The sequence below is a fragment of the Malus sylvestris genome, chromosome 9 (assembly GCF_916048215.2).
Source record: "Malus sylvestris chromosome 9, drMalSylv7.2, whole genome shotgun sequence".
Classification (NCBI taxonomy): domain Eukaryota; kingdom Viridiplantae; phylum Streptophyta; class Magnoliopsida; order Rosales; family Rosaceae; genus Malus; species Malus sylvestris.
In genome coordinates, this window is record NC_062268.1 from 15125993 (window position 1) to 15139133 (window position 13141).

The 13141-nt window shown below is 38.9% G+C and overlaps 3 protein-coding genes across 4 annotated transcripts; 2 read left to right on the forward strand and 1 right to left on the reverse strand.

Annotated features, from left to right (window-relative positions):
• The first annotated feature begins 1838 nt into the window (after positions 1 to 1838).
• Positions 1839 to 2334, forward strand: LOC126633825 (secreted RxLR effector protein 161-like). The gene is made up of 2 exons (XM_050304373.1): positions 1839 to 2123; positions 2206 to 2334. Exons 1-2 carry the CDS (start codon positions 1839 to 1841, stop codon positions 2332 to 2334), a joined length of 414 nt encoding a protein of 137 aa, XP_050160330.1.
• Positions 2335 to 5963: 3629 nt separating this feature from the next.
• Positions 5964 to 8905, forward strand: LOC126583258 (25.3 kDa vesicle transport protein-like). 2 transcript variants are annotated; one of them, XM_050247587.1, is made up of 6 exons: positions 5964 to 6180; positions 6722 to 6926; positions 7291 to 7451; positions 7574 to 7720; positions 7805 to 7881; positions 8446 to 8905. In XM_050247587.1, exons 2-6 carry the CDS (start codon positions 6739 to 6741, stop codon positions 8527 to 8529), a joined length of 657 nt encoding a protein of 218 aa, XP_050103544.1. In that variant the 5' UTR covers positions 5964 to 6180; positions 6722 to 6738; the 3' UTR covers positions 8530 to 8905. The 2 variants fall into 2 exon arrangements, with proteins under 2 accessions (XP_050103544.1, XP_050103543.1); XM_050247586.1 differs by having other exon boundaries at positions 5965 to 6180; positions 6704 to 6926.
• A 515-nt stretch (positions 8906 to 9420) lies between these two features.
• Positions 9421 to 13098, reverse strand: LOC126583257 (3-oxoacyl-[acyl-carrier-protein] synthase II, chloroplastic-like). The gene is made up of 14 exons (XM_050247584.1): positions 13011 to 13098; positions 12192 to 12561; positions 11834 to 12039; positions 11553 to 11756; positions 11239 to 11349; positions 11065 to 11160; positions 10922 to 10967; positions 10750 to 10829; positions 10599 to 10667; positions 10413 to 10497; positions 10121 to 10275; positions 9962 to 10042; positions 9737 to 9796; positions 9421 to 9642 (listed from the first exon to the last, which is right to left on the reverse strand). Exons 2-14 carry the CDS (start codon positions 12502 to 12504, stop codon positions 9523 to 9525), a joined length of 1626 nt encoding a protein of 541 aa, XP_050103541.1. The 5' UTR covers positions 12505 to 12561; positions 13011 to 13098; the 3' UTR covers positions 9421 to 9522.
• Positions 13099 to 13141: the final 43 nt, after the last annotated feature.

Below are 13141 nucleotides of genomic sequence, written 5' to 3' on the forward strand. Positions count from 1 at the left end.
TGACAATCCTATGATCAGGAACGTTTAGGATGTGTCTACGAAAGAATGGTCTCATGAATCCTTGGACTTTATCGTTTAAGCATATAACATTTATATGAGACGACTCAAACAATAATGTATGCCCTTTATATGTAAAACTAGATTAGTTTAACATGTGAAATGTCCGTAAAGTATCATCACCTGATTGGCTTTAGGGCACATTTCCAACAACGAACAATTAGGAACATGGTTCGAAGCATGCTTTCTGGAAAGCACATTCCAAAAACATTTGGGCCTGAAGCAGTTAATTGGACTGTGCATATTCTTAATAGAAGCCCCACACTTTCCGTGAGAAGCAATACACCAAAACAGACATGGAATGAAGTCAAACCATCAGTGAGTCATTTCAGAGTTTTTGGGTGTATCTCTGAAGCCCATGTATCTGATAACAAAAAAGTAAAGCTTGACAATAAGAGTCTGAAATGCATATTCTTAGGGGTGAGTGACAAGTCGAAAACTTACAGATTATTTGACCCGATTTCTCAGAAAATAATTGTGAGCCGGGATGTTGTTTTTGAAGAAGATCAAAGTTGGGATTGGGAGACTTGTTATAAGGAAGCCATTGTGGCTGAACTTGAATGGGAAACAGATGAAGGAGAGGGTACAGAAGTTAGTGACAATGAGGAGGAATTGGAAGCTAACAGCACTGAAGAAAATGAGAGCAGTGAAGAAACGGATCATGGTGTTGCCCAAGAAAACTAGTCTCATGAGGAGACTGATGATAACTCACCCCATGAGGCACGAACACGAAGACCACCAGCATGGATGAGAGATTATGAGAATGGGCAAGGTTCTCCAAGGAATAAGACTTAAACATTGCTTACTTGACTTTGTTCACTGACAATGATCCTATATTGTATGAAGATGCAGTAAAGAATGAGAAATGGATGCAAGCCATGAACTCAGAAATCGAGGCAATAGAAAGAAATGATATGTGGGAACTTACAAAGTTACCACATGGCAACAAAGTTATTGGGGGTGAAATGGGTTTACAAGACAAAACTCAATGAGAATAGAGAAGTAGATAAGTACAAGGCACGACTCGTTGTAAAAGGGTACAGTCAAAAGTATGGAGTAGACCATGCTGAGGTATTTGCACCTGTGGCTAGGCTAGACATCTTCAAGTTGTGATTTCGCTTGCTGCTCAGAAGGGTTAGATGATCTATCAACTAGACATCAAGTCTTCTTTTCTACATGGAGAGATAAATGAAGAAGTTTTTGTTACTCAACCTCCTGGCTATGAGAAAACGGGACATGAACACAAAATGTACAAGCTTAAGAAAGCCTTGTACAGTCTTAAACAAGCTCATCGAGCTTGGTACAACCGTATAAAGACTTATATTTCCAATGAAGGTTTCAAGAAGTGTCCATATGAACATACTTTTTTCATCAAAACAGTGGATTGAGGTAAAGTTTTGATTATTTTTCTTTATGTTGATGATCTCATATTTACTGGAAATGATGAAGTTATGTTCAAAGATTTCAAACGGTCCATGATGATTGAATTTAATATGACTGATCTTGGAAAGATGAAGTATTTTCTTGGTATTGAGGTATTGCAAAGGCCAGATGGTGTTTTTATTGGGCAACGAAAATATGAACAGGAGGTGCTTGACAAGTTCAATATGGATCAATGCAATCCAGTGAATAATCCAATAGTTTCTGGGTTTAAACTCATGAAGGACGAAGATGGAGTAAGGGTAAACAATACACTCTACAAACAAGTTACATGAAGCCTTATGTATCTGACTGCTACACGTCCTGATATGACATTCATAGTTAGTTTGATCAGTAGGTACATGAAGCGTCCCACTGAGATGCATCTACAGGCGGCAAAAAGAGTATTAAGGTATGTGAATGGAACTATTAGCTTCGAGGTGTTTTACAAGAAGAGAGGAAATCAGGAGCTTTTAGGATACACGGATAGTGATTACGCAGGTGATCAGGATGACAAAAAGAGCACTTCAAGGTATGTGTTTCTGATGAGTTCAAGTGTTGTGTCCTGGTCTTCGAAGAAACAACCAGTGGTCACTCTTTCCACCACTGAGGCCGAGTTTATTTCTGCAGAATCTAGTGCTTGTCAAGTTGTCTGGTTAAGGAGAATTTTAAAGGAACTTTGTCATGATCAATGCAAATCTACAATGTTATATTATGACAACGTATCAGCCATCAAACCTCTTAAAGAATCTAGTCTTGCATGGTCGTAACAAACACATTGATGTTCACTTTCACTTTCTTCGTGATCTTACGAATGAGGAAATTGTGGAGTTGGTTCAGTGTTCAACCCAGGAGTAAGTTGCAAATATTCTTACAAAACCTTTTAAGCTTGATGTTTTCTTAAAGCTGCGAGGTTTGCTTGGTGTTTGTTCTTATCCAGCAGTAAACTGAATGACAACGACATTAAGTTTAAGGGAGGATGTTAAAGTTGTTAGGATTTTCTTAGCCACTAGAGTTAGCCTTCCTTGTTTTCAGGTCTACTTATGTAGTTGTTAATAATTCCTGTTTTTAAGGACCAAGTATTGTTGCACATTCAGTTTAAAGTCTAGTCAAATACCACGATTTTAGGTGCTGTAAAATCGTGGGTGTTGCATTTCCATTCAGTTACTTTGTAAGGCTTTAAGAAGCCATTGTTGTTGTAACGACCCGTTCCTAAAAATTATGATTTTTATAAATGAATTTACGAAAATGCCCTTCGAGGCAAAGTGTTGACTCTTGTTAAATGTCGTGTCGTGTCACGTAAGGTTCATTTTCTTAGCATATCCTCATAGTACTCGTCGCTACAGACGCGTGGGTGCAAACGGAATGCAATTTGAAGTTATAACTAATGAGATATTAACGTTTAAAGTTGGGGGCATTTTAATAAATTAATTAATATCTGGAAAGCTCCAGGATTTTGGAGCCATATTTGGAAAACCACGTGTGTGTGGCCCAAATTTAAAGGCAGAAAGAATGAGCGGTAGAGATGGAGTATAAAGGAGAGAAATGAGGGAGGAACCGGACTAATCTGAAAATGAGAGATGAGAGGGTGGCCAATTAGAGAAGAGAGAAATGAGGGAAAATGAGGGAAGGGAGAAAGAGAGAACCGGCCAAACCCGGTTTCTCCACTCAACCCGCCAACTTGACCTGCTCATATCTCCTTCGTACGAACTTCGTTTTAGATGATCTTGGTGTCCATGGAAAGCCCTTGACGAGCCCTACATCTCTATAGTGTTAGATTTCCAAATTTCTTACCCAAATTCACAAATCGAAGCCACAAACCCAGGCATCCGGCGGTTTTAACCTTTTTCTGGTGACTCCGGCAAGTTTCACCATCGATGATCACCACCAAAAGACTCCTCTCAACCCCAGAAGAAAGGCCCAAGCTTTGGTGGAGGCATCGGAGTTTGTTTTGGTGGCGAATCAACAACTACCCAATTTTAAGGGTTTTCGGCGGGTTTTCATGAAATTTAGGCTTTTGCCGGCCAAATTGGCCTTAGTCACATGTATGAAAGTTGCTCCACTCATTGAGATCTTCATTCCTGTAAAACTTGAGAATTTTTAGAAATAGTTGAATTTTCCGGCAAGTCGGGGCGGCCGACTGCCACCTGCGGCAGCACGTGGGCCAAGACGTCCCCTGACCTTCCTAGGTTAAATTTGAATACCCTGATTCCATTTGTGAGGTCCGATTAACAAATTTCCGTCGTTTGAACGTAGTTCCATTAAGGTCTGCCGCTTGATTATTATAGCAATCGACGATCCGACTGTTGGATCGTCACCAAACTTTGATACGTTATAATACGTAATATTTAAGGATATTAGAAACTTACGGATCGGGAATATGACGTATGGATCTTCCCGAATAGGATATGTAAGTTATATGTTCTATTGATAAGAATTCTAAGACATTATTTGATAATTGTTCTAGGCGCCGATCGTTCATGATGCTTTGATGTTTGTGCTAGGGAGTTGTAGCGTGGACTCCAGGTGAGTGGGCTTTTGGTTTTCTATATATATATACACACACGTATATATGTTTTCCATTTTCCCATAAATTGTTTTAAATGGATTTACGTTTTTAAATGTCTTGTAAATTGCATTACATTTTAGTATATGCATTAGTATATATATGCATATTATTGCATGATGCTGCAGCGCCCAGGTAAGCTTCAAGTGAGTACATATTAATGATAGTGATTGCAGTGTGTATGGTTATGTTTAAATGCATTTAGTGCTCATTATCATGAACCCCGGTGCTAGTGCTCTGCCTGAGTCCAAGGCCAACCTTCACGTGATCGTTCACCTCATGCACCGTAAGCTCACCTTGGATCCAAGGCAAGTGTCAGCCTATCGTACATACCACATTAGGTGGTTTCGACTCGTAGGTGACTTGCGATACTTCGTACAGCCTTCACATGATCGTAGCACTTGAGCGTATTTATTTACACCCAGCATGTCGTACAGACCACATTAGGTAGTTCCGACTCGTGTGCAGGAATTGGTTAATGAGTTATAGATTCAGCCGTACAGGTCACGTTAGGTGACTCCTGCTGGCATATCATTTTACGTTGATTTATTTCACATAGCTTACTTATTTCATTGTTGAAATACTTGACATGGCATATACTTGGTTTTCACTACTCTCGAGCATGATTTCTATATACGTATGTATTATTATTTTCTGAAAAATTATACGGGTTTTACAGAAAGGGGTTATAATGTTTTCAAAAGGTTTTTATTAAAAACTTTATTTTCAAGGCTCACCCTTATTTTTGCTCCCCTCCAAGTTTTAGTGGCTAAAAGTTCGTATCAACGAGGATTCGTGGCGGATGTCAGTATAGGTGGCTACCTCCGAGGGTATGATCCTTACCCACATTACTGTACTTTATTTATGCTCTGATGTCACGTGTGAAATGGGATCATCCCTGCTCACAGCGCACTCTTGTCTTTAGGTACTTTTAGGTTTAAATTTATTCACATTTTCCACATCATTATATTGTATGGCTTCGTCACCTTCCAGGTGTCAGCCAACACAGCTCGATTCTGAGTCCTAGTGGACATTTCGGATCGGGGTGTGTCAGCTATCTTTGAATTCAATAAGAAATTCTCCTTGCAAAACAAGTGCATATCAAATTTTCTTTTACTCAGTCTCTTGTAGATTTTCTGGTTCCAACATAAATAGTTGTTGCTTTTTCATTATCTGCATATCTTTGAACGTTGGGAGCCTTAGAGCATCTACAGTGGAAGTCCCTATTTAGGGACTCCCACCATCACTTTTGAGTACTTATTTAAGGACTTAAAGGGAATCTTTGTGTTCCTAAAGAAATATTGTCTTCAATGGTAGAGTCATTTTAGTAGAATCCCTAAATTTGAAGTTTTTATGGTTTTATGTGATAATTTGATTAGGTACATATTTTTTGTTTATGTTAACTTTTTTTTAATTAATTAAAAACATTAAAATTAAAAGCATTGAAAGAAAAATCTTCAATCAGGATTGTGGGTACGGTTTTCCAATCAAGGTGCACATTTTTTGTTTAAGTAACTGTTTTTTAATTAATTAAAAGCTACAATCAAGATTATGGGCCCGGTTCAAATATTTCTTTATTAAATATTGAAGGATACTAATCTTTAATGGGGTAGATTAGTATCTATTTCTTTAGGGACTCACTTTTAGATCAATTGGAAATTTATTTTGTCCTTATATTTGTTTTATATCCATTTTATACGATGGTTGTCCCTATTTAAGGACTTCACTAGAAATACTCTTAGAAAGTAAAATCACTTACCATCTTTCGGCCACGTGTAAGTGAGAGAAAATTAACTATTTGTTTCTTAAGGTAAATTGGTCAGTGAGTCGGGCGACTCAGGCCTGTTTCTTGCATCGGCCCATATTCAATTGTATACCGACCGACATAGATTTTTAAATGGGGCGGCCCGACTCGTCGTCGTTCACGAGCCTGACTTCATCAAGATGTTGTACCTTTGAAACTTCTTTCTTCGCAGTCTCAACCTCAACGTGCAACCTCATACCACTCAGAAAACCAACCCTTATTTGCTCTGTTTGGTCCTCGAAAACCCCTTTTGTTTTCCCAGAGCTTCAATCAATTCTTCTCGCTCAGATTGCACCATCGTCCTCACCGTTCCTCAGATCAATGCTATAAGCAGGTATTCGTCTTCTATTTTCCAAATTCGCAATCAAGTTTTCGTTTTTTGGATCAATTTCTCAGATTTATCGTATTTTTTTTTTGGATTGCACTGCATTTCTTTTTATGATTTTGGAGCAATTTGGGCAAAATTTGTAGTTTAGGGATTTTTAGGGGCAAGGGGGTTTAGATGGTTAAGGGGATCGATCAACTGGAATTTCAGAATTGGGCAGTCTTTGATTTTTGTTAGCTAAAAACCCAATTAATCAGTATTAAAAAAAACCAATTAATCATAAAAACAAAATTGAGTCTCGTTTGAGATTTAATTTTGCTGGATATGGAAGATGGGATTTGGGTTTTGACTGTATTGGAATAGGAAGCCCAATTTCTAAGACTGCATGTTTAAGCTCTGTTCGAAGGAAGATTATGCAGAGATAATTTAACGCTGTCTGACAATGTGTGTATATTATTGTTGTATTTCTGGGTCATCTGTGCTTTTTCAAGCTATCCTGCATCTGGTATTTGATGATTTTGACATGGCGCAGTTAATTTCGCATTGCTAGGAAGTTGTGAAGTGAAGATGGTGAAGCTGACAATGATTGCTCGTGTTACTGATGGTCTCCCACTAGCAGAGGGACTGGATGATGGCCGTGATGTTAAAGACTCGGAATTCTACAAACAACAAGTCAAGGCTTTATTCAAGAACTTGTCAACCGGACAAAATGAGCCTTCAAGGATGTCAGTTGAAACTGGACCTTTTGTTTTCCAGTATCCTTGTCGCTTCGTCTTCATGATTTATGGAGTTGAAAAAAATTGTTTTATGTTGATAAATTTACTAGCTATAGGTTCGTGCAATCCCCTTATAGTTCCTGGACAGGATTTAGATGCAATACAAATAGTGATAATTGTGAAACTTTGTTGATAAATGTGTCTTAGGTTTGTTGCAAATCGGTTGACTTAATTTTATATTGGAAGACAATATGTTAGTTTCATGTAGCTGTTGCTGTCATTAAAACTTAAGCTGCTCATTCAGTAATTGTCTTATTGATGCCGTTATATAAATGCTATGTTATTGATTGTTATCGTTAGAGGAAGAGCACACAACTGTTATTACCTTGACCTTTGTTCTTAGCTATATCATCGAAGGACGCGTGTGTTACCTGACAATGTGTGACCGTGCCTATCCAAAGAAACTTGCCTTCCAATACCTTGAAGATCTCAAGAATGAGTTTGAGCGTGTTAATGGGACCCAAATTGAAACTGCTGCAAGACCTTATGCATTCATTAAATTCGGTAGGTCTATTGCCATAAACTATTGTCCGTCATATCATATGTTAGACTTGTGTACTTATTATCTGCATTTTTGTTCTCCTTTTGCTGGGTTTGATTTCCTTCCACATTTTTGTGTTTAAAAGATACATTCATACAGAAAACAAAGAAATTGTACCAGGACACTCGCACTCAGCGGAATATTGCAAAGTTGAATGATGAGCTGTATGAAGTCCACCAAATAATGACTCGCAATGTTCAGGAAGTGCTTGGTGTTGGTGAAAAGTTGGACCGTAAGTCTCTCTATTTGCTTCTAGATGGAAGTTTGTTTGTTTGTGTATATGTGATAAATTTCCTCCTGAATTTCAATTTTGCAGAGGTCAGTCAAATGTCGAGCCGTTTAACATCAGAATCTCGCATATATGCTGATAAAGCAAGAGATTTGAATCGACAGGTTAGTCTTATCTGATTAGCCATGATAGGCACGAGTTTAAACTAATATTATATGGATTCCCAAACATTACATATCATATGATTTCCCTTTACACCCCATCCTTGATTCCTGTATGAATGATGTAGCGTCCAATCATTTCCATTACCATATTCTTTGGATTGGACATCTTTTGTGCGTCTCAAATTCAATCAAGTTGTAATGTCTTGTGGCGAGTATGAATGCAGTTGTGGCTGAGGCATTTTCATGACATCTTTGTTTTGTTTACTTGAATACTTGTTCAAAAGCTGTTAGTTATGCATGCCACTGGGCTTATTAAACTCAAGTACCTGTTTACTGATGGTGCTGTATGCCGGTGCTATTGCTAAGCCATAATAATTGAGTATTTCTTTGTACGAAGTAGGTCTTTCTAGCCACATTTGTTTGAATTAGGAATATTGCCTTCTCCAATCTGCCACGAGTTCTCTAGATTGAGCTGTTTATGTCAAAGAATTTATGTCATATGTAACTTCTATTGTCCAAGTAATGTAGCGGAAACTTATCATTTCACACATTTGTTAATTGTAGGCTCTGATCCGAAAGTACGCGCCTATTGCCATTGTGCTTGGAGTTGTTTTCCTCCTTTTCTGGGTCAAAACAAAGCTCTGGTGATCAAACTGCTTCATCTATGTTCTGAATTTGTGGCAATTTTGACGGGCTTCTGTTTGTTGCGCTGGACTGTTTCCATTCCATACGGGACTTGGGAACTTCAGATTGGCCGCCTTATCCTCGTGAAAGATTTAAAAGATGTTTCGGGGTTACTTTTGTTGGTCACGCCGAGTTTGATTGAGAAAATTAATTCTGTAAGAACCTCTGCTGGTGGGAACATATCCACCCTTACGGAAGAGAGACCCCTCAAAATAACAGATTGAGGAGTCAGATCTTATCAGTTATCATACTACTAAGTACAAGGGAGTAGATTTTGCTGTTTTATATATACAATGTCAAAATTCACTCACTGTCTAATATTATTTGTGGCGTTTGGTCAGTACCTATCAACAGGAGCGCATTGGTGCCGCGCATTCTGTCGATTGCCTTGTTTATGATTCTTGCACAAATAATGCACCATACACAATTGATCTTAGTCTTGCATCTACAAGATCGACGAAATCAATACATTCTGTTGTGCACAATTTCTGCAAACGCTCTCTTGATAGCGATTTTAGTTGCCGGTTTTAACCCGTTGAGCCATACCTAAATGAGCTCGCACAAAACTTTGTAAGTGCTTTGGTGACGAGCTGAGTCGTGTCATACAAAGCAATACAGAACCAATGTACAAGACCAAACGAGCTCAGACAACTCTAGTGCCCTGCAAGGGCTGGGTTTTTGTAGCTCGGTTCAGGCATTCATCGGTGCACACAAGGTCCCGAGTTTAATTTCTCTCTCCTCCAGTATTGCTTGGATTAACAAAGAATACAACGTTGTTCACTATCAACAAAATTTCACTAAAAGTAAATAGATTGAAAGGATCTTATTTTTAATAAAAATGGCAGAACAATCAAAAAACAAATTTGCCCTCACATTAATGGATTTTGTAGAACGATATGGGATGATGGAGTTTTCAAATTTCCAAATTTGACATCCATACAAACTTATCTGTAGTATTCATGACTTGTAGGGTGCAAATAATACAGAAGAGTTGTGTCCACCAAAACCAAATGAGTTGGAGAGTGCAACTTTTATGTCCAACTTCTCATTCTTTGGGCCGACAAGCACATTCATGTCCTGCTCATTTCCAATATGTAAATTAGAAACAAAATGTATTGAAAATATTATGTGAAAACGTAAAATTTGATTATAAACGACTAGAGATGCATACCACGCTTTCGTCTGGATTTTCGAGATTGATGTTCGGATGGATGCTTCCCGTCTGTATAGCCTACATTTTCAAGATTTGATTACAATGAATCTACTCTTTAAGTCTTCTTTGCAAGCTCTTTTTTTGTATTCAACAATTGTCATCCATGATAATTGATCTCATAACCTCGTCCAACAAAGTAGAGACTGTCACGAATGACGAAATTAAAACTCGAGGCTGACTCACCTTGATTGTTGCAACAGCTTCCACAGCACCTGAGGCTCCCAGGAGGTGACCAATCATGGATTTTGTGGAGTTCACTCTTAGCTGCAATAACCAGAAATAGTTTTTCAGCACCAAAGTCACCCAATAACTTCAATGACAAGAAACATGTTTCGTTTTCACCTCTGGATTATTTCCAAAACATCGGATTAGAGCGCGATATTCTTTCAGATCACCCGTTGGTGTTGACGTAGCATACGCGTTTATGTAATTCACATCTTCTCTGTTGACCCCAGATTGAGCCAATGCTTTCTCTATGCAAAGAGCAACTCCTGTCCCTGGTTTTAGACATAAATATGGAGGGTGACGAGCAAACCATCAAGTCATTTTCGACATATCAATGCGATATTGATGCACGTCTGTTCTCACGTCGTGCATGGAGAAATTCTGGTGGTTAAAAGAGTTTGATACATACCGTCAGGATGAGGCTCAGTCATGTGGTACGCATCACAAGTGAAGCTTCCACCTAGAAACTCGGCATAGATTTTCGCACCTCTTCTCTGTAATGAGAGGGGAAGAAGAGGGGTTGAGCCGGAAATATGTGGATGCACGAAACTTCAATGATCCATGGGAAAAATACAGAAAATGATTTGCAGCAAACCTTAGCGTGTTCTAGCTCTTCCAAGAGCAAAACTCCAGCTCCTTCTCCAATGACAAATCCATCGCGATTCTTTTCAAATAGCAAATAAAATTTCAAGTTAGGGATGAGGGATACGAAAATCCTAGTTTGAGGCTGAGAGAAGATGCATTACAATATCCCAAGGGCATGAAGCTTTGGTCGGTTCACTATTCCTTTGAGACAGCGCCTTGCACGCCAAAAACCCTCCCAAGCCTGCACTTTAATGATCCATGAAACTCGAGTAAGTTCACACGCTGCAGGGATTGTAAACTGAATTACGATATGGAGAATGACAAGTAGTACACCTATGGGGATAATAGCTGCTTCGGATCCACCACAAAGCATCAGGTCCTGCAAATTTCAGCAAGTTTTGGTAAGAGCATTCAGTTAAATGATCCAAAAGTGCACATTGTATATTATGTCTGTCTAAAAGCTGGTGAAAACTTACGGTTTCACCTCGCGAAATATGATATGCAGCATTCAGCATACAAAAGTTACTTGTTGCACAAGCTGTAGATATTGAGTAGTTAGGGCCCATCCAACCCTGCCATTCGACAACTTAGATATGGCTACAAGGTTTCAAAAACCTATCCGGAGATTCTAACACTTCCTCTAAACTTACCAAATCCATTGCTAGCATGGCAGAACCCATGTTAGTTGTCGAGAAAGGTATACAGAATGGATTCATCTTCTTGTACGAAATCCTCAATGCTTCTATTCCGTCATTAAAAACCTGACAGAGTTTATCATAAGTAGGTAACAAGTAGAAGATACATAACCTAGTTCTTGAACCCTTTGAAGTAACTAGATACTGCACACGAAAATAAATTTCGTGCTGTATTCCACATCGTGCCTCAAGGCTCGAGCGATAGTCAAAACTGAAATTTTCTAGTCTATCTGAATTTGTAGCTAATTTGTATATAAAGCTTAACTTACTTTCATGCCTCCGAGTGCAGAGCCAATTATGACTCCACATCTACTTTTATCTAAATTTCTGTTAACTTCTTCTGTGACCCCGCTATCTGCCAATGCCTTTTTCCCGGCAGTGATCAAGTAAAGCATAAATTTGTCTGCCCTCTTAGCGATCTTCGGTGAGACCCATCCATCTGTTAAGAAACTCTTTATTTCTCCAGCAATTCTCTGTTGTAAAAGGAAAACTAGAGTCAACAAATGTAGATACAATGCAACAGAATGAAACTGAGGCAAAGAAAACCTACTGTCGGAAATTGCGCGCAGTCAAAAGTCTCTATCTTACTTATGCCACTGATACCTTCAAGAAGACTGTTGTAGAAGACATCTGGATCATGCCCGAGAGGGGTTACCACACCCAATCCCGTAACAACAACCCGCCTTTGTTTCGTTAGAAGTTTTTTATTTGTTGTGACTTCCTCTGCATTTTGCACTGGCATAGCGATAGCTTTGCCTAACAACATGTTCAAATTGGCAGATCAAAACCAACAAGAGTTATCAGGCCTTTTAGGTACTTAGAGAAGCAACAAGGATTAAGTTGAACTACAAGGAAATCCATGACAATCAAACAAAATAGTCACTTTCTGAAACGAATGTATAATTTACCAGAGTGAACAACCCCATTCATGTGCATTCGCCTTCCAGTCCTCGACATGGTTTTTGATCCAAAGAAGGCCAAAGAGTCATACATTACTTTGAAATTGTAATATTTGTCACACGGCTCAAAATCTAGGCAAGAGCTCAAATTGCTAGCAGAATCAACACCGACGCCATAGCTGCATTTCAAAATGAGTTTCTTTCTCCGAGCCTGCTGAAACTTTCTCTTAGGAGACTGAAACATAGAGGACCTCATAGGGTGGTCTTTTTCATGTGCAGAAGATAAGCAAGCAGAAGGTATCCGCGCAGAAGGCGAAGCCATTGAAGACAATGAGAAAATTCACAGAGACAAAACCAACAAGTTCCCCGGATGGAAAATCTAAAAAAGGGTCGCAATATATAAGAAAAATAAAATTGAGAAGCCAAATCAAGCATGCGTAGAGAACCAAAAACCCTCTATAAACCCTATATTATAATCCTGGAACTGAGAAGACCATTTAAATAAGGGAAGTTAGATGTTTGAACTGTCTAGCCAAAATGTTTTAACTTCCCTCCTCACACAAATTCTCTCTTCCTAAAAATTAGCAACTTTGGTGCCCTCATGAAGAAAAGGCAGGCATATGCAGTGCCCCAAACAAGGAGACTAGTGATAACACTTCTTAAAACGGGTACGTGAATGGCTTGAGATACTGCCGCAGTAATATCTCAGTTGCAGGTAAGTTTCTTTCCCACACAAAAAATTTCCGGCATAACACTCGACAAAGAATTTCAAACAACTCCACCTCTATCCCCATACCCTAGAAACTAAAATTGATTGGGAAGACTTACTAGTTGGTTTGGCTTCTGCTTAACAAAAACGCAGTGCTACTGCTACATCAGCATCTGCAAAATTAAGCCTGCCAAAAGCAGCACGCTGGCTGTTTCGCAATTTACTGCAGTGAAGCAACGGATAGAATGTC